Below are 25,566 nucleotides of genomic sequence, written 5' to 3' on the forward strand. Positions count from 1 at the left end.
AAACTAGTGGATCTGCTTATCTATGGCCACCTTAATTTGGCCTATCACATGGGTGGCAGAATTGGATAAAGATACGTTCGTTCAGCAACCTCACCAGCACCAGATTAAAGAAAGAAAGAAGACAAAAACCATAGAAACCAGTAGAATTTTGTAATATTAGTTTATTTCTAGCAGTATAGCAGTTCTCAGAACTGAATGGCATATTGTATCATGCTTATGGCAATGGGTCCTCAAAGCTTCTCTGTGTTCAGACTCTTATACAACCCATCCAATGTTAGAAAGACCTAGAACCCAATTCTACTGTTTGACATACCTGCCTTCAGTAGACAACTACAAGAACAGAAGTTTTTAGTTCTAGATGCATGTACCCTTGGAACGGGCCTAAGACACAATTCTACTGTTCCAGGTGCATTTGCCTTCAGAATAATGATGAGCAGGTGGACCCTAAACCTGCAGGTTGGCCAAGTATGTGAGCTCCAGGTGCAGGTTTGGGTGGTGGGTCAAAGTTCAAGCAGGTACCTGCCCCTTTGGTCATCAGAGGGGGGTTTGGGTACAAGTTATAAAAGTAGAAGAGGACTTCACACTGGGTTGGGTGTCGTGTGTTGAAGTAGCAGGTTAGGGTTGAACAGTTTCTGACCCGCTCATCACTACTTCAGAAGGCTACCTAGAACACAAGTCTCCTGTTCTAGATGCCTTTACTCTCAGAAGGGGGATCTACAACAACATAGCTCTACTGTTCCAGGTGCATCTACCCTTAGAGGCCTACCTAGAAAGCAGCTGTTCTCTTCTAAATGCCTTCAGAAGGGAGACCTAGAACACAAGCCTACTGCTACGGTTCTTTTTTTAAAGAGCTTAAATCCTTTCTAGTTATTAGGGTGAAGAGACCTTTGCCGACCACAGGGCAAGACTCCTGCCCACACTAGGCAACTGAACTGCACAGAGATTTCTCTTTCAATACACGAGTGATTAAAAACAAGCACAAAACAAAGGAAAACAGGGAGAAAGGTGCTTAATATATTTTAGTTTAAAATAGAATTATGTACAATTTGGCAGTTTAATTTTTTTTTAAACCTTATAACTATTTGACGCGAGAGGAGAATTGTAGGAAAGGGACTGGGCTGTGAAAAGTTAAAAAAAAATAACAACAGTGCATAAAAACTTAGTTTTTATCAGTTTGGAAAAATACCTCTTGTAAGAGCTTTGGCAAGCGAATATCTTTCCATACAGTTTATTTACAGCCCGTTTTTGGGGTAACAGCGTAAAAACCATAGCAGGGGGTTACTGCAGGGCTGTATGAGTGGCATATGGACTGTTCTACTAGCGCTGGGAAAGGTTCTAATCTTTCTCACTACAGGCAGTTTGTAAACATGAATTACTTTCCTCCTCCGATTGCCTCTACTCTTTAGGTTTGATAACATGGCGAAAGCAAAGTGATGCTCAGATGTGCCATCAGTACTGACAATAATATACTGTCCACCTAAACTAGATAAGTACAAGAAGCGTTAGGTAAGTCGCTTGTTTAACCACGTAAATACACAACACTGGATACTCCTTTGAAAACAGAAGGTTCCCGTACGGGACAAGGTCTCGGGATCCTTTAGCCCACAAACAGATGTAGAACGGACACAAGAAGAACATACGATTTCCCCTGAACCCGGGGGGAGGTATAAATGTCAACAAGACAAAAAGAACTTGGGACACTCACAGCTTCTTGTGTTGGATGGAATATAAACGTCCTTTCCTATTGATGCTCAGTTGATGAGGACTCCTATGTTGGGTTGGCTTGCATCATTATCGGACGTATGTCCTGGGAGGCTTAACTTCATATAAACCACCATTAAAAAAGTCAATAGCTGGTCTTTAGTTGGGTGGTGGCTCCATCAGGTCTTCAATGGTCAACAGCAGGTTCTGGAAGTCTTCTGTGAAGTATTTAGGCAAGTGATGGCCTTCTGAGGGGGACATCATGGCTCTTGATTCCCCAGCAGAAGGTCTACTCCACTAGCCACCACCATTGCCCCAACCCTGTGACTTAGTAGTATCTATTAAAGGATGGTTGTCGATTTTAGCTTTCATGCAGCAATAAGGTCAGAAACCCAAACAATAATTTAGAGTGACCCTTCAGGTGAGCAGAGGCAAGGAGACAGGGCGAGCATGCAGGCAGAAAAAGAGAGTGACCAGATGTGACAGGTCCAACAGACAGCGAGTGACAAACCAATAGGCAGAAGCGTGAGGAGGACCCCAAGATAGGGCCACATAGTACAGAAGGGAAAGGAGAGATGGAAAATGGCTTTAAAAAAAAGGGAGAAGCAAAATAAAAATGAAGCATTGAGGTTCCTCAACCAGAGATGTCTAAGAGGGTGATTGGATAGATATGGCAGCAGAAGCCTCTGTCATTGTGGAAACATGGCATGGGGCATACGAAATAGACTCTCAATATGCTGTAGACAGCAGAACAATGGGGCATATGAAATAAACTCTCAATATGCTGTAGACAGCAGAACAATGGTGCACAGTGATATTCCTCATGTCACATCACTCAAACTTGTATATTATGAAAATAGAGGTCCGTGACCGGTATAAAAGCAGCTGCAAGGCGACAGTTAGTCTAAAACATACTGAGAGTTATTGTTTTTAAACCGTCCCTTGTGATTTAAAGGGACACTATGACCATTTTCGGATCTATGAATGTATTCTACATTCTGCCTCTACGTGGAACATGTAGTATCACACCCAAAATTGCCTATACCGCTTCCCATTGCTTTTAATGGACACAGCTGGTACAGGTGGTTCTCAGTTCAAAAACAACTAGCAGGCTATTTCCATTAAAATCAATAATAAGTGGCATGGTTGGTCCACTACTAGATGCACGTTAGTAGAGATACCACCCTGTAGGCTGGGAGAATTAAGGTCAGCTTCTGACCCTAAGGAGTCTATGGCTGGAGAATGCAAACAAGAGAGACCTTGCAAGCATGAAAAATACAGTTTTTAATCAGAATAAGAGCATTTTAATATACTTAAATACTTCCTGTTTATGTTAAATGATGGCTACAACTTACAGTGTTTAAATAAAAAAGCAATAGTGCCCCTTTAATATTGCAAGATATTCTTTAGGACAGGGACGTAAGGCCAATGTGCTGAAATGACTGCAAAGCCCCATGGGACGCTAAGAAGCTGCCTGTTAGGACCACAGAGTGCAACAGTTAGTGGAGCGCCGGTTTGTTTGTGTACAATAAAGACTATGGTGAAAATTAAAGGGCAACTACACACACACACACAGAAAAAAATTAAATTAATTAAAAAATTAATTAACTCGTCTCTCGCCACCATTGCCTGTTCACGCACAAAGCTGCGACCATCTGATTTTAGTGAAAATGCCTAAAACCAGATGTGTGGGCTACAACGGAAGCAGCCATATTCTGCGATTAAACTGTATGAGAAGGGATAACATAGGGCACTAATATATAAAATATAGACCTGAGTATATATCTATAACATTCTGGAAGCAGCTTCATCACCCCAAGTTGATTGGTTATGGGTTCCATGTCATGTGCTGCATGTGGAAAAAAATCAAAAAACTGCAAGTGCCATGAACGAAAGCAGCGGCGGGCGAGAGGCCGGAAATGTGCTGTTAATTGAGCCTAAGCTTTTTTTGAAGTTTTATTAGAAATAATCAGTGTGTGTGTGTGTGTTTAACTCCTGTTGGAACGGTCCGGCGGATTGGGGTTTGTGTGCGTCTGCCTGGGTGTTTCTCCTCCTGTTACAAGCTCGCCCCAGAGTCCTTGCTCCCGGCACACCTTTAGGAATCTAGAAATAAAAGAGAAAGCCAGGTTAGGCAATTAAATAGCAAGGGGAGCCCTAGGGTTATTATGCCCCAGAAATACAGAACTCAGTGCATCCCTGTGACCCCCCTTTTGCTACAGCAGTTAGTGTATCCACATAGGGCCCTGGATCTACACAGGGGGCAATTACATTGCAATACATTCTGGGCAGGGGGCAGGGGATCTGCCCAGAGAATCTGTAAAGTATCTGTCATTTCGGCACCCGTAGGTAAGAAACAAGTCCCCGATTTCACAGACACATCATTAAATCAGCCACAGGGTTCTAAAAAAATAATGGGATTTATTATTCTGTTTAAGAGATTCTGAATAGCACACAGTAGCACCTCAGTGCAGTTGTACAGACATGAAGACCCGTGTCCAAGGGAAACAAGCAGCAAAATTGTGAGGCGCTGTAAGATATGGGGACACGGGAATTAAGGGACCCTTGACACTGGGGGGCGTAATCACTGGGATGCAACATGCAGTACAAATAAAGATCCCCACCACCAAGAGGGGGTGGTGGTGCACATGGCAGAGATGGGCACATGGGTACATATACAAGCGCTTATATATCTGTTCTTAACAAAAGGATGTTTTTATTTAATTCCTAGGAAGACAGGAACTTTCTGACTAAGCGTGGGTGGTGCTAGCATTGGTACTGCAGGGGCGGGTGCAATGTTGTCCCAGATACAGGAAGTCAAGGGGAAGTGCTGTAGTTTCTTGTTCAAACATATAAGGATTGGGCAACCTGGGGCTGTCCAGATGTCCAACTGACTGGGGGGTATTGGGTACTGAAGTTTAAAGACCTGAGCAGCCACAGGTTGTTCATCTCTGAGACTAAGCCCCTGCACTTTAAGCTGTTTTTTTCCCCATATGCTCAATGTTATACTGATAACACAATCCCACCGTTTGCCTCCAATGTGCCATATGAACAGATGCCAGCCACAGACAGCAGGCTGAATACCCCATCCCGACAGACAGACGCAAATGGGGGTTTCAAATGTAAGTCATGGCACCTTTGGCATTTCTGTCCAAATAAACTTCAATGTAGGATGTTGGCACATAACCCTCATCCTCCTCGCTCCTACGGATCCGTGTCCAGCCATCTCCTTTGTCCTCCTCGATCACTTTGAGTATTTCTCCTTCTGTCACGGATATTGTTCCTTCATTTTCCCCTAATGAGACAAAAACATGGTCAGCACCCAGGGAACCTGTGCGCCCACACTGGCCTCATTCTATAATTCTATAGAAATCTTACCATCAAATGGGTATATAGCTTTACACGTCCCAATTGTTGGCAGAGGCTCCTCATCGTCAAAATCATCATCAAATTCGGTAGGCGTCACCTTCACTTCTGGCTCCTGGCTGTGATCTTCCGTGTAACTGCCATCTGGGCTGCTCAAGAAAGGAAACCATAGAAACACTATAGCAACTGACCCCAGGAAGCAGTTTATTTTTTTTTAATTATTTTAGGCCAAGCTCTGCATATAGATTAAGGGGTTCCCCCGCAGAAGGGAGATATTGGTACAATCCAGAATTCCACAATATGAAAAAAAAAACTATCACTGTGAGACAGGCCCGGACTGGCAATATGTGGGTTCTGGCAAATGCCAGAGGGGCTGCTGTAAGGTCCCATAGACAGTCACTATTTATTTAGTGGGCTGGTGGAGGACAATTTGGGCCTCTGTGTACTTGGAATGCCAGGGCCTATTTTGACTCCCAGTCCAGACCTGCTGTGAGACTTCTACTGTCCCCTTAAATTCCTCATTGTAGTAATGTTACAGAGCAAAGCCCACTTCCTACATGCCATGGTACCGCGCATACTATACTGTACCTCTCTCGATCCTGTGCACAGTTGTTGACCGTCTGTGTGTTCTGAGTGTCATATAATCCACTCTGTCGGCGTGAGCTATCATTTCGTGCTGAAAGCCTGCCCTCCACCTCTGCTAGCCAGCCCTATGAAAAGACCTCATATCATGAGTGCCACAGGCCAAACATCCCTCCAAACAACCTTCCAGTAGCAAAACATTGACCCAGTATTAAGGCACTGCTTATGATGACATGTTGTGGGTTTATTTGGTAAGATCTTTTCACTGAGGAAACTATTTCACTCTATAATAAAAGAGATCAAGATAGAAGTTGTGAATGGAGAGGACAAGATAGAAGAAAAGAGGGAGAAGCCAAGGCAAGTAGTAACAGAAAGAACAAGACAAAAGTAATGAATGGAGAGGACAAGATAGAGGAAGTGATGGAAAGGCTGACATTGAAGTAGCGATGGAAAGGCTGAGATTGAAGTAGTGATGGAAAGGCTGGGGTAGAAGAAGTGATAGAATGGTTGAGGTAGAAGTAGTGATAGAATGGCTAAGACTAAAGTAGCAATGGAATGGCTGAGACTGAAGTAGCAATGGAATGGCTGAGATAGAAATAGTGATGGAATGGCTGAGATAGAAATAGTGATGGAATGGTTGAGATAGAAGTAGTGATGGAAAGGCTGAGATAGAAATAGTGATGGAATTGTTGAGATAGAAGTAGTGATGGAATGGCTGAGATAGAAATAGTGATGGAATGGTTGAGATAGAAGTAGTGATGGAATGGTTGAGATAGAAGTAGTGATGGAATGGTTGAGATAGAAATAGTGATGGAATGGTTGAGATAGAAGTAGTGATGGAAAGGCTGAGATAAAGATAGTGATGGAAAGGCTGAGATAGAAGTAGCGATCGTATGGCTGAGATAGGTGGCGATAGAAAGGCTGGGACATAAAAAGCGATGGAAAGGATAAGATATATATAGTAAATAGACAGAAAAAAACAGAAGTGATGCAAAGTTTGAGACAGACGTAGTGATAGTGAGGCTCAGACAGAAATACTGATGGAGAGGGTAAGATAGAAATATTGAATGAGACTGAGATATTAGTAATGATGGAGATGACAAGCAGAAGTAGAGGGCAAGTGAACTGTAAGGCAATAGAGAAGAAATGAATGAGATCAATAAGAGAATGTTAGTCAATGGTCAGTAAGAGAATGTGCAGAACACAGGCTAGGGACAAAAAGAAGAGAAAACCTACAGGTAAAGCACAGGGACAATATCTACACATTAAATTCTACACAGCGTATCTTTTGCTTTATCAACAGAGATGTCCTTGTGGATTTGCACCTACTTCAGAGCAATAACCCGGCCAGGACCCTTATCCCGATATCATTTCCTGACCTTTCCAAAAGAAAAGAAAATAAATAAATAAAACAACTCGCCTCAAACTTCTGGACTTCCACTCGCAATTTCTCTATGTTATTTCCAATTTCCACCAACTTCTGCCCCACGCTGGCTGCGTCTCCCATCTGCGGATTCTTCGTATACACGTCTCTCATCTTGGTTAAGGCGTCTCTGCCAGGGACAAGGGAGACTGTTAGACAGCAGAACTGGCTTTGCTCCCTGGGAACGCCGGGACATCTCAGTGGGAATTCTGTGCAGCCTTACAATACCCATGCCTACCTCTGATCAATTTCTTTCTGGATGTCTTTGTTTAGTTCGTCCACCTTCTGCTGCAGCTTCTTTCTCCTCTGCTCCGGAGGGAGGTTGCTGAAGTCCTCGGGGGTTGAGCCCTGCCGGGAACCGAAACACTGGAATGTCACTTTTACTATCGGCTCTTGCTGCATGCACTGGCTATAAGCATGCACGACATGCCAAATGAAAAGGGGCACTCACTCTGGGAACGCCACCTGATATGTGGCTATAATAAGCTACCTTACTAGTAATTCTATTTTATTGCTGTGCTTCTACAAACTAACTTTTTTCCCTGGTGCAACCAACTTGTGCTGCCTGTTTGAAACGCATGGGGCAGTTGGCAGCGCTAGATAAACAAGGTAAGGCAAAGAAGGTGGGATCCGGTCACTGGTTCCCTTGGTGTGGAAAAAAGAAAGACTCTGTAGGGACATTGAGTGACTATTATTTCCAGCTGTGTCCCAGTCAGTCCCTGGTCGGTTGAACCAGGGGAAAAAGACCACAATAATACACAGCTTGGACAAATGAAAATTTAATATATGCTTCATGATACTGAAATAAGAAACTTTCTAAGGATGCCCCGAATCCACTATTTTGGATTTGGCCAAACCCCCGAATCTTTTTTGAAAGATTCGGCTGAATACTGAATCCGAATATGTAAATTATGTCTGGGAAGGGGAAATAATTTTTTTGTTTTGTGACAAAAAGTCAGGCGATGTCCCTCCCCAGCCCTAATTTGCATATACAAATTAGGATTTGGATTTGGTTCGGCCGGGCAGAAGGATTCGAAGCCTGCTGAAAAAGGCTGAATCCCGAACCAAATCCCTAAAACTTTCCAAATACAATCAATTGAAGATTCTGTATTGTTTCTGAAATAATCAAGTTTATCTTCACTATTCCTCTCTCAGCATCTGTTTCTCTTCATGCAGGAGTTGGGTGTCAGATATTTATTGACAGTTAGATCCAATATATCTTATAGGGGGGCTCCTTTTGCCCATAAAATGTTTTAGAGCTCACTCTATTAAAATCACCAGACATCGTGTCTCTCTACATGCAGAATCAGTGGCGGAACTACCGGGGGAGCAGGGGGTGCGAGCGGGCCAGGGCCCGCACCCCCTCAGGACCCCCCGGCAGTCCGTTCACCGCTGAAAATGTGGCGATGCGGAGGGGGGCGGGGCCCGGGCTGCGCATCATGCACCAGGGCCCGCCCCCTCAACGAACGCTACTGTGCAGAATACAAAAGAAAGCCCCCCTGTAAGATATATTGGATCTAACTGTCAATGACTATCTGACACCCAAATGCTGCAAGAAGACTGAATGAAGAGAAAAAGATCCTGAAAGAGGAATAGTGAAGATAAACTTGATTATTTCAGAAACGGTACAGAATTTTTTTTTGGTTGTATGTAGAAAGTTTCTTATGTCAGTACGATGAAGCTTATATTTAATTTTCTTTCCCAATAGTTCCCCTTTAAACACAAGGTGGTGCTGATGTGCTGCTGATCTGTGCAACAAGAAAATAAAGTGCCGCACCTCCCTGGGCTGGATAATTTCTGATTTCTGTGTATAGACCATTACGTCTTTGCATATCTGTCTTTATACATGAGGTGGGAGCTGCCATATATACTGTATGTTTCCCTTAATAGAGCATGCAGCTTATTGTGTGCACAAAACAAGCTTTCTTTGTAGATTTGCAATTATCATGTACAAAAAAGACAAATCTCTACACACCCACCGACAGCCACAGCCCAAAAAGTCAATCCAGAGAGAGAGGCCAAAGAGCATTTAAGAGGAGGAGGGAAGGATTAATCATGGTAAGGAACATCCCCTCCAATGATTCAGTGCTTTTATTATGTTGGTGTAACGTTCCTTTTAATCAGTGGAGTATTAAAGAATTCATTTTTAGTATGTTAGAATGCCCAATTTTAAGCAACCTCTGGTCTCAATTATTTATTTTTATAGTATTTGCCTTTTTCTTCTAACTCTTTCCATCTTTCCGATTGGGGTCACTGACCCTATCTAAAATCAACTGCTCTGTAAAGCTGCAAAATGATGGTTGTTGCTACTTTGTATTACTCATCTTTCTATGCAGGCCCTCTCCTATTAACATGCCAGTTTCTTATTCAAATCAATGCATGGTTGCTAGGGTAATTTGGACCCTAGCCACCAGACTGCTGAAACTGAAAACTGGAGAGCTGTGGAATAAAAGGCTAAATAACTCAAAAAACACAAATAATAAAAAAATGAAAGCAAATTGACTCATACTATCACTCCCTACATCATACTAAAAGTTAACTTAAAGGTGGACAACCCCTTTAAGGACTGTAGCAACAGCCAAGCCTATATATACCATATATAACATGTGTATATATATATATATATATATATATATATATATATATATATATATATATATATATATATATATATATATATATATATATATATATATATATATATATATATATATATATGACCCTGGATGTGCTATTAGATGATGCTATTAGTTACTTTTCCAATGGATCCAATGGAAGAGAGTTTAGGAATACACATTGTGGTTATGTGTAAGGTTACTTTTCATAGGTCAGAGAACACTGTAATGAACAAATACAGTTAATTGTGGATCAGCTGATTAATCTGACACCTGATTGGTTGGACAAAGGAAATAAAAGAATTTAGAAGGAAAGGAAATAATTGGAGAGGGGATTATACACAGCAAACAATTCATGCAATCTATGGGCCAAACCAGAGGCACAGTGGGGCACAGTTAGGAGACCAGCCGTGGGTCCAGTTCCTAATATTCTATCCAATGAAAAGGAAGAGACTTCTTTGGGGGAAAAGAAGCCATGACGGGATGATGCAACAGTCAGTTCCAGGGGTTCCTGTGCCTCTGATTCGGCCTGGGATTTATGGGGGCGGGGCATGCTAAAATGGTTCTTACCAGCTTCAGAGAAAGCTTCGTTTGGAAGAAGGGAAAGCAGAGAGAGAGAGAGAGAGAGAAAACAAGAGCACATCAGCATATGGAGGTGGTTCCAGCGGTTCCCCTGCTCCAGAGATGTGACTAACACTATGGCAAACACTAACCCAATGGAAATATGGAACAAACAGGTTACACCGGTGCTAAAAGTTCACAAGGTCAGAGGCTCACAAATGCCAAAATGGCGAAAAGTAGGTTAAGGCGGCACCTGGGGGAGGACATAGCGATGGGGTCGGCATACAAGGATATTCCTGGCCCTACAGTTTGATCACACCAAATAATGTACTTATTCATATATATATTTATCTATATATGTATAGCATTCAGTGGCAAGCCAATCAGCACTCTTCCTTCTGCCCCCCTGCACTGCTCATTGGCTGCACCATTCACTCTGGCTGTGAGCATGGCACCTGCCCTGCACCTCTATTTAAGTAAAAAAGCGGGTCTGTTAGATAAAATCTATAATACAATACAGGATTCCAGCAGGCAGAGTGGGGGCCTAGAGGAAGCACTTTGGGGGGGGGACACTGATATTATTTAGAAAATAAACCAGGCAACTAATACAGTTTACAGAGTCTTTCTGAACACTGAACATTGCCTTTGTCTTGATGTTTGTCTCCATTCACACAAACATTTGATTACTAACACACACACACACACACACACAGTATGTGTGTCAGTATGTATGTCAGTATGTATGTCAGTATGTGTGTCAGTATGTATGTCAGTATGTATGTCAGTACGCAGGTATCAGTGTTGGCTCAGCTCATCCTATCCTTCTAACATTGGTTTAGTACCAGGAGGAAAATGGTGGATCCCGCACTGGGGGGCAGCAGGAAAGGGATATATTCAGACTGAATAATGGGGGGGATGCAGGCAAATCTAAACTGCTGGTAACCCTTACTAATCCATAAACCAGGGCTACACACTGCCATAATAAAGCAGCACTAGCAGTCTTTCCAGTGTCTCTACAGCCCCTGGTGTGTGACCTTCCCCAGATTTCGGAGAAGGAGGAGGAGTAAGCGGGCGAGGTGACAGATGGAGAGCACTTACTGCAGTGACATGAATGGGAGCATACCAAATACCCATGCAGAAAGCTAATTGCCACAGACAGCGGATGGGGAGTTGGAACAAGGACCTGTAGCTGATTTCTGTCCTTTGCCTGCAAGGGGCTTGTGATCTGGAGACTAGGGATGTTCATGCATGGGGTGGTCTTACCCAAAATCCAATGCTACGAATGCTTTGGCAACAAAGGTACTCATCGAAAGAGGGACCAACACCCATCTTATCTTAAATGAAACTCATATATATATACAGTATATATATATATATATATATATATATATATATATATATATATATATATATATATATATATATATAGATAGATAGATAGATATATAGATATATATATATATATAGATAGATAGATAGATATATAGAGATATATATATATATAGTACTAGTGGTGAGCACAACTTTCCCCTGTTTGTTATAGTTATACAGGAGCAGTGACCAGCTCCATGTTGTAGCTCCCACCCCTTCCAACTATAGTCAGGTGATCCCACTGGTGTCTAATAAAAGGGCAGCCAAGTTTGGGAGTTTTACTTTGAAAGCAGCTAGTAAGTTGCAGGTAAAACATATTCGTCCCTTTTATAAAATGTATAATTAAACCATAGAATTCTTAAGGAATCAGATGAAAATTGAGCATAGGACTGGCCAGATATGGGATGACTTTGACGTAGTTGGCCAGCTTAAATATATTGCAATATATGGACAAACAATCCCTGTTTTGTTTAAAGGGTAAGGCATTTTTCAGTAGCAGTATGCACAAAATGTCGCTGTCTTAAATATATTGATAATGGGTTGAGTGCAGAGGAATCTTGTATTTGTCTATGTTTTTTGTGGTCACACCCTCATTGCACCCCCGCCTAATGTTTTTAAAAACTAGTGGTGAGCACAACTTTCCCCTGTTTGTTAGAGATATATATATATATATATATATATATATATATATATATATATATATATATATATATATATATATATAGAGATATATATATATATATATATATATATATTTATATATAATGCTACACATTCTGTTTTAAGCCACTGTACCAGCTCAAGGCCTCAACAGCCCATAAGCAGGGAAGGTCTGTGCCTTTGAAGATGCCCCCAGTAACTCTCCATCTTCAATTCTGCAGATTTACAGCACATGCTCTGGGCTGTTCTAACTTCCCTGAGCTTAGGGTCCCACTCACAATATACTGTATATTAGGGATGCACCGAATCCACTTTTTTGGATTCGGCCGAACCCCCGAATCCGTTGTGAAAGATTCGGCCGAATACCGAGCCGAATCCTAATTTGCATATGCAAATTAGGGGTGGGGAAGGGGAAAACATTTTTTACTTCCTTGTTTTGTGACAAAAAGTCACGCAATTTCCCTCCCACCCCTAATTTGCATATGCAAATTAGGATTCGGATTCGGTTCGGCCGGGCAGAAGGATTCGGTGCATCCCTACTGTATATACACTATAGCAGCAGGTTCTATGGCAGACATACCTCGCTGAAGATTTTCCACGGTCCCTTAGAATTGCTTCTCAGCAGCAGGCCAGATCACACTGAGCATGTGCAGTGCCACTGACACACAAAAGATGCCTAACATGATCCAACATGAGAAAATGCTGGCGACAATTTTAAAAGCCTGGATCATTGGTGAAGCCCAAAGTTCAGTATATAAAATACAGCATTTCTAGCCATAATCTTTTTAGGCTTTAGTTCTCCTTTACATTTTTGAAGGCTCATTTGTGAGTAGCCATTGAACCTTCTGGACCAGTATGTTGCAGACACACAGTACTAATTGAATGAGGATTTTTTTAATTTCCAGATGAGGCACATGACCCAATGAAACCAGTTATTAGCCCCCTGCTGTCATACCAGCAATGAGGATTGGCCACAATAAAAGGGGTGACAAATGACCCGTCTGGAAGCATATACGTCGGAGCAACGGCTGACCCAGGAAAGAAGGAGGGCTGCATTGTGGGAAGGAAGGCACGTGACACAACAAGCACTGGCAACTCCAGTTTCACCCAGGGGGTGGCAATAAAAATATGAGCCTCTATAGGGACCCGCTTGTGAACTTTCGCATAGACCTGATGGATGCAGTTCTAGATCTGAAATACAGTTGCACACACACACAAACACACACGCAGCTAGAAACACAGACATCACCCGAGGGTAAGCGCCTAATAATATTGGCTGGGCGGCCACATGTACCCAACACAACAATAGTTGCCACACAAACACATATAGCAGAGCATATATTACTCATTACACATGTATTACTCTCTAGCGAAAGCCTATCTAACAGCAGCACCAAGGGGAAAATAAGGCAGTAGATATTCTCTAAACTAGGGTACAGCTAGGGGTGCTAATGAGGTGTTAAATGTGTTGTTTTTTTTTTGATACTTGTATTTCCCAATTATAATTTCCCAATTATAGGGCCAATATATCTTAAAAAAAAAAAAAAACTATGAGCAAACTTAGGGGCTGTTCCTGCTGAATTGTGCTTAGTACAGGGGAACACCTATGCTGCCATAGTTTTATGGGATCTCTCTGTACAGACTATGAGCAAACTTAGGGGACTGTTCCTGCTGAATTGTGCTTAGTACAGAGGAATACCTATGCTGCCATAATTTTATGGGATCTCTCTGTACAGACTATGAGCAAACTTAGGGGCTGTTCCTGCTGAATTGTGCTTAGTACAGGGAATACCTATGCTGTCATAGTTTTATGGGATCTCTCTGTACAGACTATGAGCAAACTTAGGGGCTGTTCCTGCTGAATTGTGCTTAGTACAGAGGAATACCTATGCTGCCATAGTTTTATGGGATCTCTCTATACAGACTATGAGCAAACTTTGGGGGCTGTTCCTGCTGAATTGTGCTTAGTACAGGGGAATACCTATGCTGCCTTGATTTTATAGATTGTTATCCCATTAACACCTCTACTTGAAGCATTGCATATTTATAAATATATCTGTTATCAATACCAGAAGCTTTTTCCTATTAACCAGCATGCCTTTAGTGGTCCTCCCAGAGCAGCAGTGTTGGACTGCAATCAGCAGTGTTCTCATCTCCACGCATTTAAAATATGATCAGCTGTCTGATCTCTATCCACTGCCATAGCAAAGCCACAGGCTACACCCTAATGCGGTTACCATCCCACACAATGACACGGTGCCAGAAAAGAAAAAAACACATTTAAATTTGTTTACTGGGGACGTCTGACATTTTGGGCACTACCACTTCAGTCCGCCATAATAAAACTAGAGAACCAGGTGGCGCAGCTCTGTGAGGTCAGTAGCACAAGATGGAGAGCAGGCCAGGTTAGTACAGGTATAGGACCCCTTATCCAGAACCCCGTAATCCAGAAAGTTCCAAATTACGGGAAGGTCATTTCCCATAGACTCCATTATAAGCAAATAATTTTTAAAAAATAATTTTCTCTGTAATAATAAAACAGTAGCTTGTACTTGATCCCAACTAAGATATAATTGATCCTTATTGGAAGCAAAACCAGCCTATTGGGTTTATGTAATGTTTACTTGATTTTCTAGTAGACTTAAAGTATGAAGATCCTAATAATGGAAAGACGCCTTATCCGGAATACCCCAGGTCCCAAGCATTCTGGATAACAGGTCCCATACCTGTAGTACAAAATGGGACGGCAGAATGCGACGGGCACAGGTCAGTGGCACACAATGGAGAGATGGATGCCGACATTGTGTTAATGGATAATTTTTGTGAATCCCTTGGGAGCCAGAGATGACGGACACCCTTAGACTTGGCATGCACCCCAATGTCTGCCCATGCATTAGTATTGAGGAGCAGTGAAGCCAAGAGGCGGGGTGCGGGGCACAGGTAGGTGAAAATATTAGAGCAAACCAGCAGGGTAAGCGGGTGCTGCAGTTGAATTCCCATTACTGGTGTTAGTGACTGCAAGAGCTGGCTGGCCACCTATAACAGTGACACTTACAAAATATTCCCTAGCCTCAAAGGCACACGTGGGCTTCCCTATAGTCCTCTTCATCATCCCTTTGTCAGCACAACACACTGTGTCTGACTGTGTCTGCTGGGAAGGGAGGGGGGGTCAGCGAGAAAACAAAAGCAAGAAGGTGGTTAATAATATTAGTATTATTCTGTGACCCCATTTTCCTTTTGCATCTGGGCCTAACCAGACACCAACATCATAAAGGAGAACTAAAGGCTGTCTCGGTCCTAACAGTAACTATCCAGGGCTTCAAAACCATCCACAGCCGTTCGCCACCTTGAATCTCATTAGCAGTGTCAGTGGCACTGCACATGCTCAGTGCAAAACAATTCTCAATTCTTTGTTAAGCTTCAGTTCTCCTTTATAAGATTAGCGCTGATTAGAGGAAACTGTAAATACCTCTGTATAATGCCCTAGGGATTGATAATGGGCAGCTGGTAACAATAGGTGATCTCACTGGTTAAGTCTGGTTAAAGCACCAAGCGGCCACCTAGCTAAAGAGACATCTGGCAGAGGAAAGCTCACATAAGGACAACAACAAACCCTAGTTCCTCTGGCCTGCTTTCTCTTGGATGATTCAGTAACTGGAAAGCACTGCTGCTTACACATGACTGACTCATGCCGTATGGCAGGACAAGAGTCATTAGTCACTGGGTTGCACCAATATCTTTGCTAACTTCTCTAGGTTGGCTAAGCAATTATTATGTTTGTCTATAGCCATTTGTTGTCATTTCAAACTTGCAGGTACTTCACATTTCGATGCTTATCAATGGCTGCAGGGAGGATGGAATAAAGGACTTTTAAGGGGTTCTGTCATTTTAATTTCTAAATGACACTGTTTACACTGCAAATAATTCACTCTACAATATAAAATTTCATTCCTGAACCAGCAAGTCTATTTTTTTATATTTATAATACTGGTGTGTAGGCAGCCATCTCAAGTCAGTTTGCCTGGTCATGTGCTTTCAGAAAGAGCCAGCACTTTAGGATGGAACTGCTTTCTGGCAGGCTGTTGTTTCTTCTACTCGATGTAACTGAATGTGTCGCAGTGAGACCTGGATTTTCATATTGAGTGCTGTTCTTATATCTACCAGGCAGCTGTTATCTTGTGTTATCTCTTGTGAGATATCACTCCAACTAAAGCTGGCCATAGACACAAAGATCCGATCATTGGAATCCTCGAACGATCGGACTTTCCCATCTCCAGACCTGCCACTAACCTTTCAGATCAAATAAAGCAGTAAAAGCCGATGCTCTGCCCCTGACAGCAATCGTACGAAAGTTATTTGAAGATCGTCCGATCGGCAATATATACAGAGATATTATCGGCAGCCGACAGAAATCTTTTAACCTGGCTGATTGACCAAATAACCAATCTCACAGACGGTCCGAAAATCGTACAAATCCGAGGATCTTTGCGTCTATGGCCAGCTTTGTAGTACAGCAGTAAAGAGTGACTGAAGTTTATCAGAGCACATGACTGGGGGCAGCTGGGAAACTTATGGCTACCCTACGTACCTTGCATCAGATTGATAGTGAAGTGCAATGAATGGTGCATGAAAGCTCTGTACTTCTGCCCTAAAAAGGATAAAAGTAGAGGCCTCCTAGGGTAGCTCCCTGCTGTCAAGCGCAGGCAGCCCTGTTTACTGTGAGAATTGTGCCTATGGTTACAATGTTAAAAATGGTGGTAGCGCTTGTGTATGTGCGTGCTCTTAAAGAAGATTCTGTCTATTCACAAGGTGGTGCAGATTGTGGAAGTCAGGCCTTAGTGTACAATGTAAATACACCAGTCACTACAATGGAAAATGGGGTTGTCCTTTTGCACCATCTTGAGCCAATTGCACCATTAAACCTTCTTCATATATTGATTTAAAGGCAGCACTCCAGCCAATTATGCAGATAAACCCCCCCCAAAACTGAGCCCGATTCCTGACATATAGGTTGAGCCCGAAATATCTATTTGCGCCACAATACTACAAAAGCAAAAGATGAACAGGGAGCATGAGAGACAGAGCACAACTTACCCCTCGCTTTAGGCTTCGGAAGCAGTGCATTTTGGGTTTGGAAGTCATGAAGTCGTTGAAGCGGTGGGAGAGGGGTTCCTTTTGCTGCTTGGGAGAGTGGGGGCCATTGGGAACAGCAGAGGGAGAGGAAGAGGCAGGTGGAGGAGGAGGGGGCTGATGAGGGGATGTTAGGAGGGACATAAGCTATGTATAAGAAAAGGAGCAGTGATAGAATATAAAAAAAAATAAAACAAAAAGGTACAGGAAAAAAAAAACAAAGCAAAATCAAAATGAGGATTAAACAATACTTATTCCCAACAGAAAAGAAAAAGGATAAATATGAAAATGGCCATGGAGCGGAGAAAAATGAAAACTCGCAGAATGATAAGAGAAGATAAATGGAATACAAGGATTATAAACACCATGGATGGAAAGCGTCGGTGGAAAGAGGTCATGCAAATATCCGCCATGCAAAATACCCTTTCATTGCTTTCTAAATGCCTCTTAATGCCTCTAAAAAATGGTTGCACCCAAAACAACGGCTCTCCCACCGTCTATGCCATGCAATATTGTCCGTGCTAATGATATGCAGCCCTTGGATGGCTATGAGTGACGAATGTGAACCCCAATCATCAATCATATTGAGCAGGAACCCCAAGTTTGCCAAAACATACATGCCCGAGGGGGAAATTTAGAGGTATACGACTTTTTTTTTTTAAAGGCAGGTGAAAGGAATGTTTTGATTCGCTTAGAAGCGCATCCACCAGTGCAATGTGTTGGACCAGAACCTGAATGAAGACACAGTGGAGAGGAGACTTGAATGAGGTGATTCCCTTCTGCATGAAACTTGGGTGCCTGTTACCAAATGTTTAGATGGCAACAAGGCACTCCAGGATTCAGACAGGATTTCATTCAAGTGTGCCATGGCAGCGACCCCTTCATCCCTGAAGAATTGGGAAGCCAACTGAGCGCCAACCACTTTGTAAGGCTGTGCCCAACTCATTAAATAAATTGGTAAGGACTATATGGTGCATTTGCTAATCAAGGCTGAAGGGGTCCTGACCGCCACTGCATTAAATGCGATGGTTTGCAGCACATACCCACTTTCCAGATGCCAAGTTTGAGAAATGAAAGCCCAGGAACGTGGCATGTTTATAGCGAGTTGTATAAACAGCCGGCTGGAATGAGAGCGGTTAGCATGCGGATTATAATGAATAGCCATGAATCAAGTAATGGAGGAAATAAAAATACGATGGAGGTATGAGAAAACCAAGAACAACATCAAAAAATACCATGAAACCTACAAAGAAAATGAAGATAATGAAAATGAGGCTTTTCCCAGATCAAAAAATGAAAAAAAAAAAAAATGAAAAAAATAAAAAGGCGAAACGCCAACTAAAGAACGCCAGGAGATAAAGCAGTAAGAAACAGTTGCAGCTCCGGGAGCCGTTACCTTGTTTTTCTTGATGAAAGGCCAGAGTTTGTTGCGGGATTTACTGGGAACCTTGGGGTCTGACTTGCTGTCGGCCTTTGTCAGGCTTGTGTCAGACACTGTGCGCTTCATGTTCTGCGTAAAATCTTCAAAGTCAATGTCTCCCGGAGGCTCAAACCCAGATTTAAAGGATTCTACGACCATCTGGGAGTCCTGAAATGAAATAAGCAGAATATGCAACTTAATCAGCAGGGAACCGATAAGGTCTTAATCACCCCAAACCATTAAGGCTTGTCAGCCATAAAGCATGGCAGTGGTGAGGCCAAGGCAGGACTCCCTTCCCACTACAGAGTTCAGTAATGAGCCCAGCCCCATTATACAGCACCCCCTGAAAGAATGGAATTATCAGTACAAATATAGCGGGATAATGGAGGAGAAGCATTTTGCTTGGAGTCGTACTCGGCAGGGATAAGTGAAGCTTAAATGTCAGGGCTCTGACCCACTTGACTGCCATGTGATTGGATTAGGAACGGTGTTGCCCTATCATTAAGCTTTCTGCGTGGGTCACTACAAAAATACAAACAAGTCAAGAGCAGCAGTAAGAACCAGGCAGCGAGCCCCTCGTGTTGGTTATGTTTAAACTTAAAAATTCCGTACAGGCTGCTGATAGACTGTAACTATTTCAGCTCCAGTGCTTATTCCATTCCCCACCCCACTACAGCTCTGTCTAGTGGAGCTTTCTTTCATTTCATAATGCCTTGGCCTTTATGAGCCCAGCAATGGCAAAAAAAAGAGTTTGGTTGGTCCAAGGGGGCTTTATAAAAATACCAGAAGTGAACTAGGATGCCGCTGAATTTCAGCAAGTGTTGCAGAGTTTACATGAATGGACTCCAAGGGGCAAATTCCCTAACCCGCGAAAATTCGCCAGCAACGGCTTAAATTTGCTAGGACAACGCTAATTCACTAAAGTGCAAAGTTGCGTCCAGGGCGCCGAACGATGGCGAATTTTTGCTAGCGTTACTTACGCAAACAAAGCGAACATGCGCTAGCGTTGCCTAATTTGCATAAGACGGAAAATGATAAAGTTACATGGACATACAGTATATGCTGCAGTAAATACATTACATTACACAAGTCCAGGGAACCTTAATAAAGAAAATAGAGTTGTTATAATATCCTACACATGAGCCCACTGTATAGTTTATGTTCCATAAACTATACGGACATTTGCAGGCTATCACTTAGAAAAAAGGAAAAGACTTAAAAAAATTTGCACTAAAAATTGAAGTCCTATGCACTCCATTGCACTTCGCTTGGTCTGAGCTGGTGAAAGGCAAGTCTGCTAATGAGGTAACGTAAAATTCGCATCTTAGTGAATTTGTGGCATTATGTCCGTTCGCCAGAGCGAAAATTCACGAAGTGCGAAGCAACGCTAGCGTCTGTCTCCTTCGCTAGCGAAGTGACGCCTGCGCCCATTAGGAAATCAGTGAAGTTCCGAAATGATGTCACGCTGGCGAATTTCTCGCTAGAGTTAGTCACTTCAACCTTTATGGAATCTGCCCCCAAGTCGTTAAAGCGATGTTGACAGGTTCCTATGGAAAGGCTTGGACTGACAATATAAGGGTTTTGGCAAATGCCAGAGGGGCTGCTGTAAGATGCCATATAGACCATCATTATTTATTGGGCTGTTGGGGGATGTGTGGGCCTCTTTGAACTTAAAATACCAGGGCCTATTTTGACTCCCAGACCTGTTAGGAATGTATCTGTATTTATAGGAAAGTGGGTACACATACCCATCCCCCAGACCAGTGGTACTTTCTCCAGGCAGAGGGTATGTGCCTAGTACCCCCTCAAAGTTGAGACCTAGGCATGTGCCCCTTCTGCCTTCCCCTAAGTTGGATTCCATTGATAAAATCACAATAGTAAAAGGGAAAAACTCCATAATAGATTCAGTGAATTCTGACAATGAGGGTCTTGTTTTTCCCATAGGTAACAGGAAAGATAAAATATGTTATCAAACTGCCGTGCTTCCTCGTTGTGGGTCAGCATTTCCCAGCGTCTGATAACAGATAACAGGGTTAAAGGGTGGAAGGTTCCAGTGAGAACAAATCCCAGGACACAGGAAGGATGTGAGCAGTCCAAGAGAGATATGGCTATCTCTCTGACCAACATGGAAGCCGTGGTTTGGAATGGTGCCCAGAGAGGAACCACTGACTAAGGAGCTTGTTTTCATTCGGCTTTTTAGATGTATGGTACAGCCGGCGTCTGTAGGGGTTTAGGTTTCTGCATGGGAAAATACTAGGAAAACACCGTTATAAAACAGATCTGATTATAAATAAATCCATCGTTTTAAAGCTATTTCTATTGAAAGCAGTGTTTGTTTATATTGCTGGTTTTTACAACGTGGGAGTTTCCCAACTGGTCTGCTAAAGGGGTTGGTCACTTTTAAATGAACCTTTAGTATGATATAGAGCAGTGATCCCCAACCAGTAGCTCGTGAGCAACATGTTGCTCTCCAATCCCTTGGATGTTGCTCCCAGTGGCCTCAAAGCAGGTTCTTATTTTTGAATTCCAGGCTTGGAGGCAAGTTTTGGTTGTATAAAAACCAGGTGCACTGCCATACAGAGCCTCAATGTAGGTTGACAATCCACATGGGGCTACTAAATGGCCAATCACAGCCCTTATTTGGCACCCTGGGAATATTTTTCATGCTAGTGTTGCTCCCCAACTCCTTTTACTTCTGAATGTTGCTCACGGGTTCAAAAGGTTGGGGATCCCTGATATAGAGAGTGATATTCTGAGAAAATTTGCAATTGCTTTTCATTTTTTATTATTTGTGGTTTTTGGGTTATTTAGCTTTTTATTCAGCAGCTCATCAGTCTGCAGTTTCAGCAGTCAGGTTACAAGGGTCCAAATTACCCTAGCAACCATGTATTGTGAATAAGTATGGAATATGAACAGGAGAGGTCTGAAAGACCTAGAAAGATGCGTAATAAAAAGTAGCTATAACAATACTATTTGTAGCCTTACATTCTATAACATGATAAAAGTTAACTCAAAGGTGAACCATCCTTTTAATCTAGTGTTTCAGGAGAAACATGGCAGATACTCACTTGCTTCTCGCTGATGGATTCCGCAGATTTCGTTATTCCGTCGAGACACTTTCCGATGATCGGGACCACTTGTCGGTCGATGTCTGCATACGTTTTCAGGGATTCTCCCATTCTTCCTATCCTCTTCTCCTCCATATCTTGAAGTTTCTAGGGAAATTGGCATATCATTATTACAACAGGTTGTAAGGACATGCCCAGGAGTATATCCCGGTGGTTGGGGAGACTCCTGAAGGCCTAATACACACTAGAGAAATTTAGGATCTGCTCCTATTCTGTAGCAGAATTGGACTATTCTGGAGTAAATGTAAAAACAACCTCCAATGTAGTTGAGTGAATGTTCTGTGTGATCTGCATCAACTGTTGGACTAGTGTTACCTTCGGAGGCGACACACTCAAAGCTATAATTTAGTGATGGAGGAAACATGTGGGGTGGATATTGATGGCTGGATCTGATTCCAGCATTTGTGAGACCAGAAAATGGCTAAATGGAGGTCATACCTACTTTGTAATTAAATATTATTAAGACAAAATTGACAGGGGAGACATAATTTAGAAAAGGGATCCCCAACTTTTTTTTTTCTTTAACCTGTGAGCGAAATTCATATGTTCCTGCTGGTGCCAATTATTGTCAGCCCCTATGTCACAGCCTACAGGAGACTCTATTTGACAGTATACCTAGTATTTATGCAACTAAAACTTGTCCCCAATCCAGAATATCAAAATTAAGCACCTGCTTATTTTTTCTTTTGTTATGGGATGTCATAAGTTAAAGTTCCAACAAATTGGGGCATAGAAGCATAAGGAATATCAACTATAGTTCCAGGGGTACTCGGGGCACAAATAATCACTCACTCCAAATCTGCCCCTAACTTGCCTTCAGGCTGGGCCCCTTAATTCGTAATAAGGTTACAAATATATAGCAACATTGAGGTAACCGTCACCTTGCTATAGTTCCAGGGGTATCCAGGGCACAAATAAGCACTCACCCCAAATTTCCCCCTAACTGACCTTCAGGCTGGAACCACTTAGCTCATAACAAGGTTACAGATATATAGAAACATTGGGGTAACAGTCACCCTGCTATAGTTCCAGGGGTACCCAGGGTACAAATAAACACTCACCCCAAATCTCCCCCTAACTGACCTTCAGACTGGGCCCCCTTAGCTCATAACAAGGTTACAGATATATAGAAACATTGGGGTAACAGTCAACCTGCTATAGTTGCAAGGGTACACAGGGCGCAAATAAGCACTCACCCCAAATTTCCCCCTAACTGGCCTTCAGACTGGGCCCCTTAACTCATAGCCAGGTTACAGATATGTAGAAACATTGGGGTAATAGTCACCCTGCTATAGTTCCAGGGGTACCCAGGGTACAAATAAACACTCACCGCAAATCTCCCCCTAACTGACCTTCAGGCTGGGTCCCCTTAGCTCATAACAAGGTTACAGATATATAAAAACATTGGGGTAACAGTCACCCTGCTTTAGTTCCAGGGGTACCCAGGGCACAAATAAGCACTCACCCCAAATCCCCCTAATTGGCCTTCAGGCTGGGCACCCCAGTCAATTCTCCATGCACCGCCCAGCTCCACAGTTCGGATACCACTGAATAGTAGGTTAACTAGTTATCTCAGGCGAATATTCTGCATAGCTACATGTGGTTCTTGTCCCTTTTGCACAGACATGCAGAGCAGAAAAGCGCTTAAAATAGGTAATATTTACGAAATAGTTTTATGAGGAATGGTCCGATAAAATGGCATGTCAGAGACATATTGGGGAGGGGGGGTGATCTTTAATCTGATGTTTTACCTGAAATATGCCAGGTATGTGCGTGAAGTAGTGCTCGTGCTGCTCACGATTAAACTTCTGTAGCACCGAGGAGTAGTCTCCTTTGCTGTCGTCAGACATCTGGTGCCGTATCTGGGCTTGCTGCCGAGCCTGCACAGAGGGAAGAGTATCTGGTTAGTAGGCAGTCAGTTGTTCTTATATAAGAGATATCAGTATACAATTACCCTACACTGGGAATTTCCAGGTGGGTCCTTCTCAGAACGACTAATGACTAATAACCTATAAAGAGGCCCATCAGGATATTTCCTGGTACCCCAGTGGGCCCTGACAAAAGATCGAAAAGCTAATGTCAGCTCAGGTTGTAGAATTAAAACAAAATTCTCATTGGTTATACTTTTTGAGGTCCCCCACTAATATCCAATAGTAAGCTCGGGGAACAATGCATTAGAACTGTGAAGCATAAAATGAAACTATGGGATTTGTCTATCCATGGCGCAGAAATAATAATGCTGCACTGTATCAGATGTTAAATCCATTTTTGTATTTTTAATCTCAATGACAGTTCCTCCTTTTAAATCACAAAAATGTACTCTGTCCTTCAAGTGAATCACCGGGGTGGTACAAGATCTGCAAGGGCCAGGGATGGGCTGGGCTCGTACTTGATTACTACGAGTCCCTCACAGGCCTAAGTCCACGACCCGAATACAGAGACAATCGTTTCTGGACAACAAATCTCTGACATTCCAGCAGACGGAACAGTTTATTCACCAGAAATGGAAACTTCTTTCCGGTGCCAAAAGGGACAGCCATGGCATCTCCTTAGAGGTTTATTTGTGAGGACTGGCACATGGGAGGTGAGAGAAGACAAATCCCTGGCTACTGATTTGGTCACTAAGCACATAGGGAGAAATGTCTAGGGCCACTATAGCCCCCACCCGGGATTCAATATTTCCTTTCTCAGCAGTGCGTGGCGGCCAAGAAAGTACGGGGAAAAGGGGGGATGATACAATGTGCCTTATTCCCTTAAGACTCCAACTTATTCTTTTAATTAGCTGTGATGGAATCAGGAGACATCTGGAATATTAATTAGAAAAAAGAAAGAAAGACAAAAATAGGACTTATCTTGACTTAAAGGCATGGTTGAGGAGATGCAAAGCACAGAGGTTTTTTTTTTTGGGTAATTACAACAATAGATAGACAGATACACATACAGATAGCTAGATAGATATTAGATAGATATCAGATAGATAGATGATCGATGGATAAACAGATATTTGATTGCTAGATATTAGATAGATGATCAATAGATAGAAAGATAGATAGACAGATATTTGATTGATATGAAATAGATGATAGACAAAGTGGTATTTGATTGATAGACATTAGATAGATGATAGATAGATATATTTGATAGATATTAGATAGATGATCAATAGATAGATAGATAGATAGATAGATAGATAGATAGATAGATAGATAGATGACAGATAGATAGATAGATAGATAGATATATTTGATAGATATTAGATAGATGATCAATAGATAGATAGATATATTTGATAGATATTAGATAGATGATCAATAGATAGATAGATATATTTGATAGATATTGGATAGATGATCAATAGATAGATAGATAGATAGATAGATAGATATACAGATATTTCATAGATGGTACATGAGGTAAGGTGACTGTATATTTAGCACCTATGAGTGAGGTATAGAGCACAAGGCAGAGCAATCGCTACAAAGTGAATATAAACAGGTCTATGTGCCAGGCTCCTTTCTGCACTGAAGACAAGGGAGTTGGACAGAGCCGGCAATCTGCCATTGGCTGCTTATTCCCTGGAAGGATGAAGTCATATTTTTAATCAACACCCCC

At 42.4% G+C, this 25,566-nt stretch overlaps 1 protein-coding gene across 20 annotated transcripts in view; it reads right to left on the bottom strand.

The window, feature by feature from the left end:
- Positions 1–143: 143 nt before the first annotated feature.
- The window catches only part of fnbp1.L (formin binding protein 1 L homeolog), a 110,416-nt gene continuing 84,993 nt past the window's right edge, over positions 144–25,566 (bottom strand). Inside the window, exons 7-19 of one of the 20 annotated variants that reach the window (XM_041572012.1) lie at positions 23,706–23,834; positions 21,895–22,041; positions 18,803–18,994; positions 18,450–18,527; positions 17,371–17,553; positions 15,332–15,427; positions 10,255–10,269; positions 7,308–7,435; positions 7,067–7,199; positions 5,653–5,774; positions 5,077–5,213; positions 4,835–4,993; positions 144–3,804 (exon numbers count right to left, since the gene is read on the bottom strand). In XM_041572012.1, the coding sequence (XP_041427946.1) occupies positions 3,797–3,804; positions 4,835–4,993; positions 5,077–5,213; positions 5,653–5,774; positions 7,067–7,199; positions 7,308–7,435; positions 10,255–10,269; positions 15,332–15,427; positions 17,371–17,553; positions 18,450–18,527; positions 18,803–18,994; positions 21,895–22,041; positions 23,706–23,834 (1,527 nt within the window). In that variant the 3' untranslated portion in view covers positions 144–3,796. 20 annotated transcript variants of the gene reach the window in all.

This window comes from Xenopus laevis, chromosome 8L (assembly GCF_017654675.1).
Source record: "Xenopus laevis strain J_2021 chromosome 8L, Xenopus_laevis_v10.1, whole genome shotgun sequence".
Taxonomy (NCBI): Eukaryota; Metazoa; Chordata; class Amphibia; order Anura; family Pipidae; genus Xenopus; species Xenopus laevis.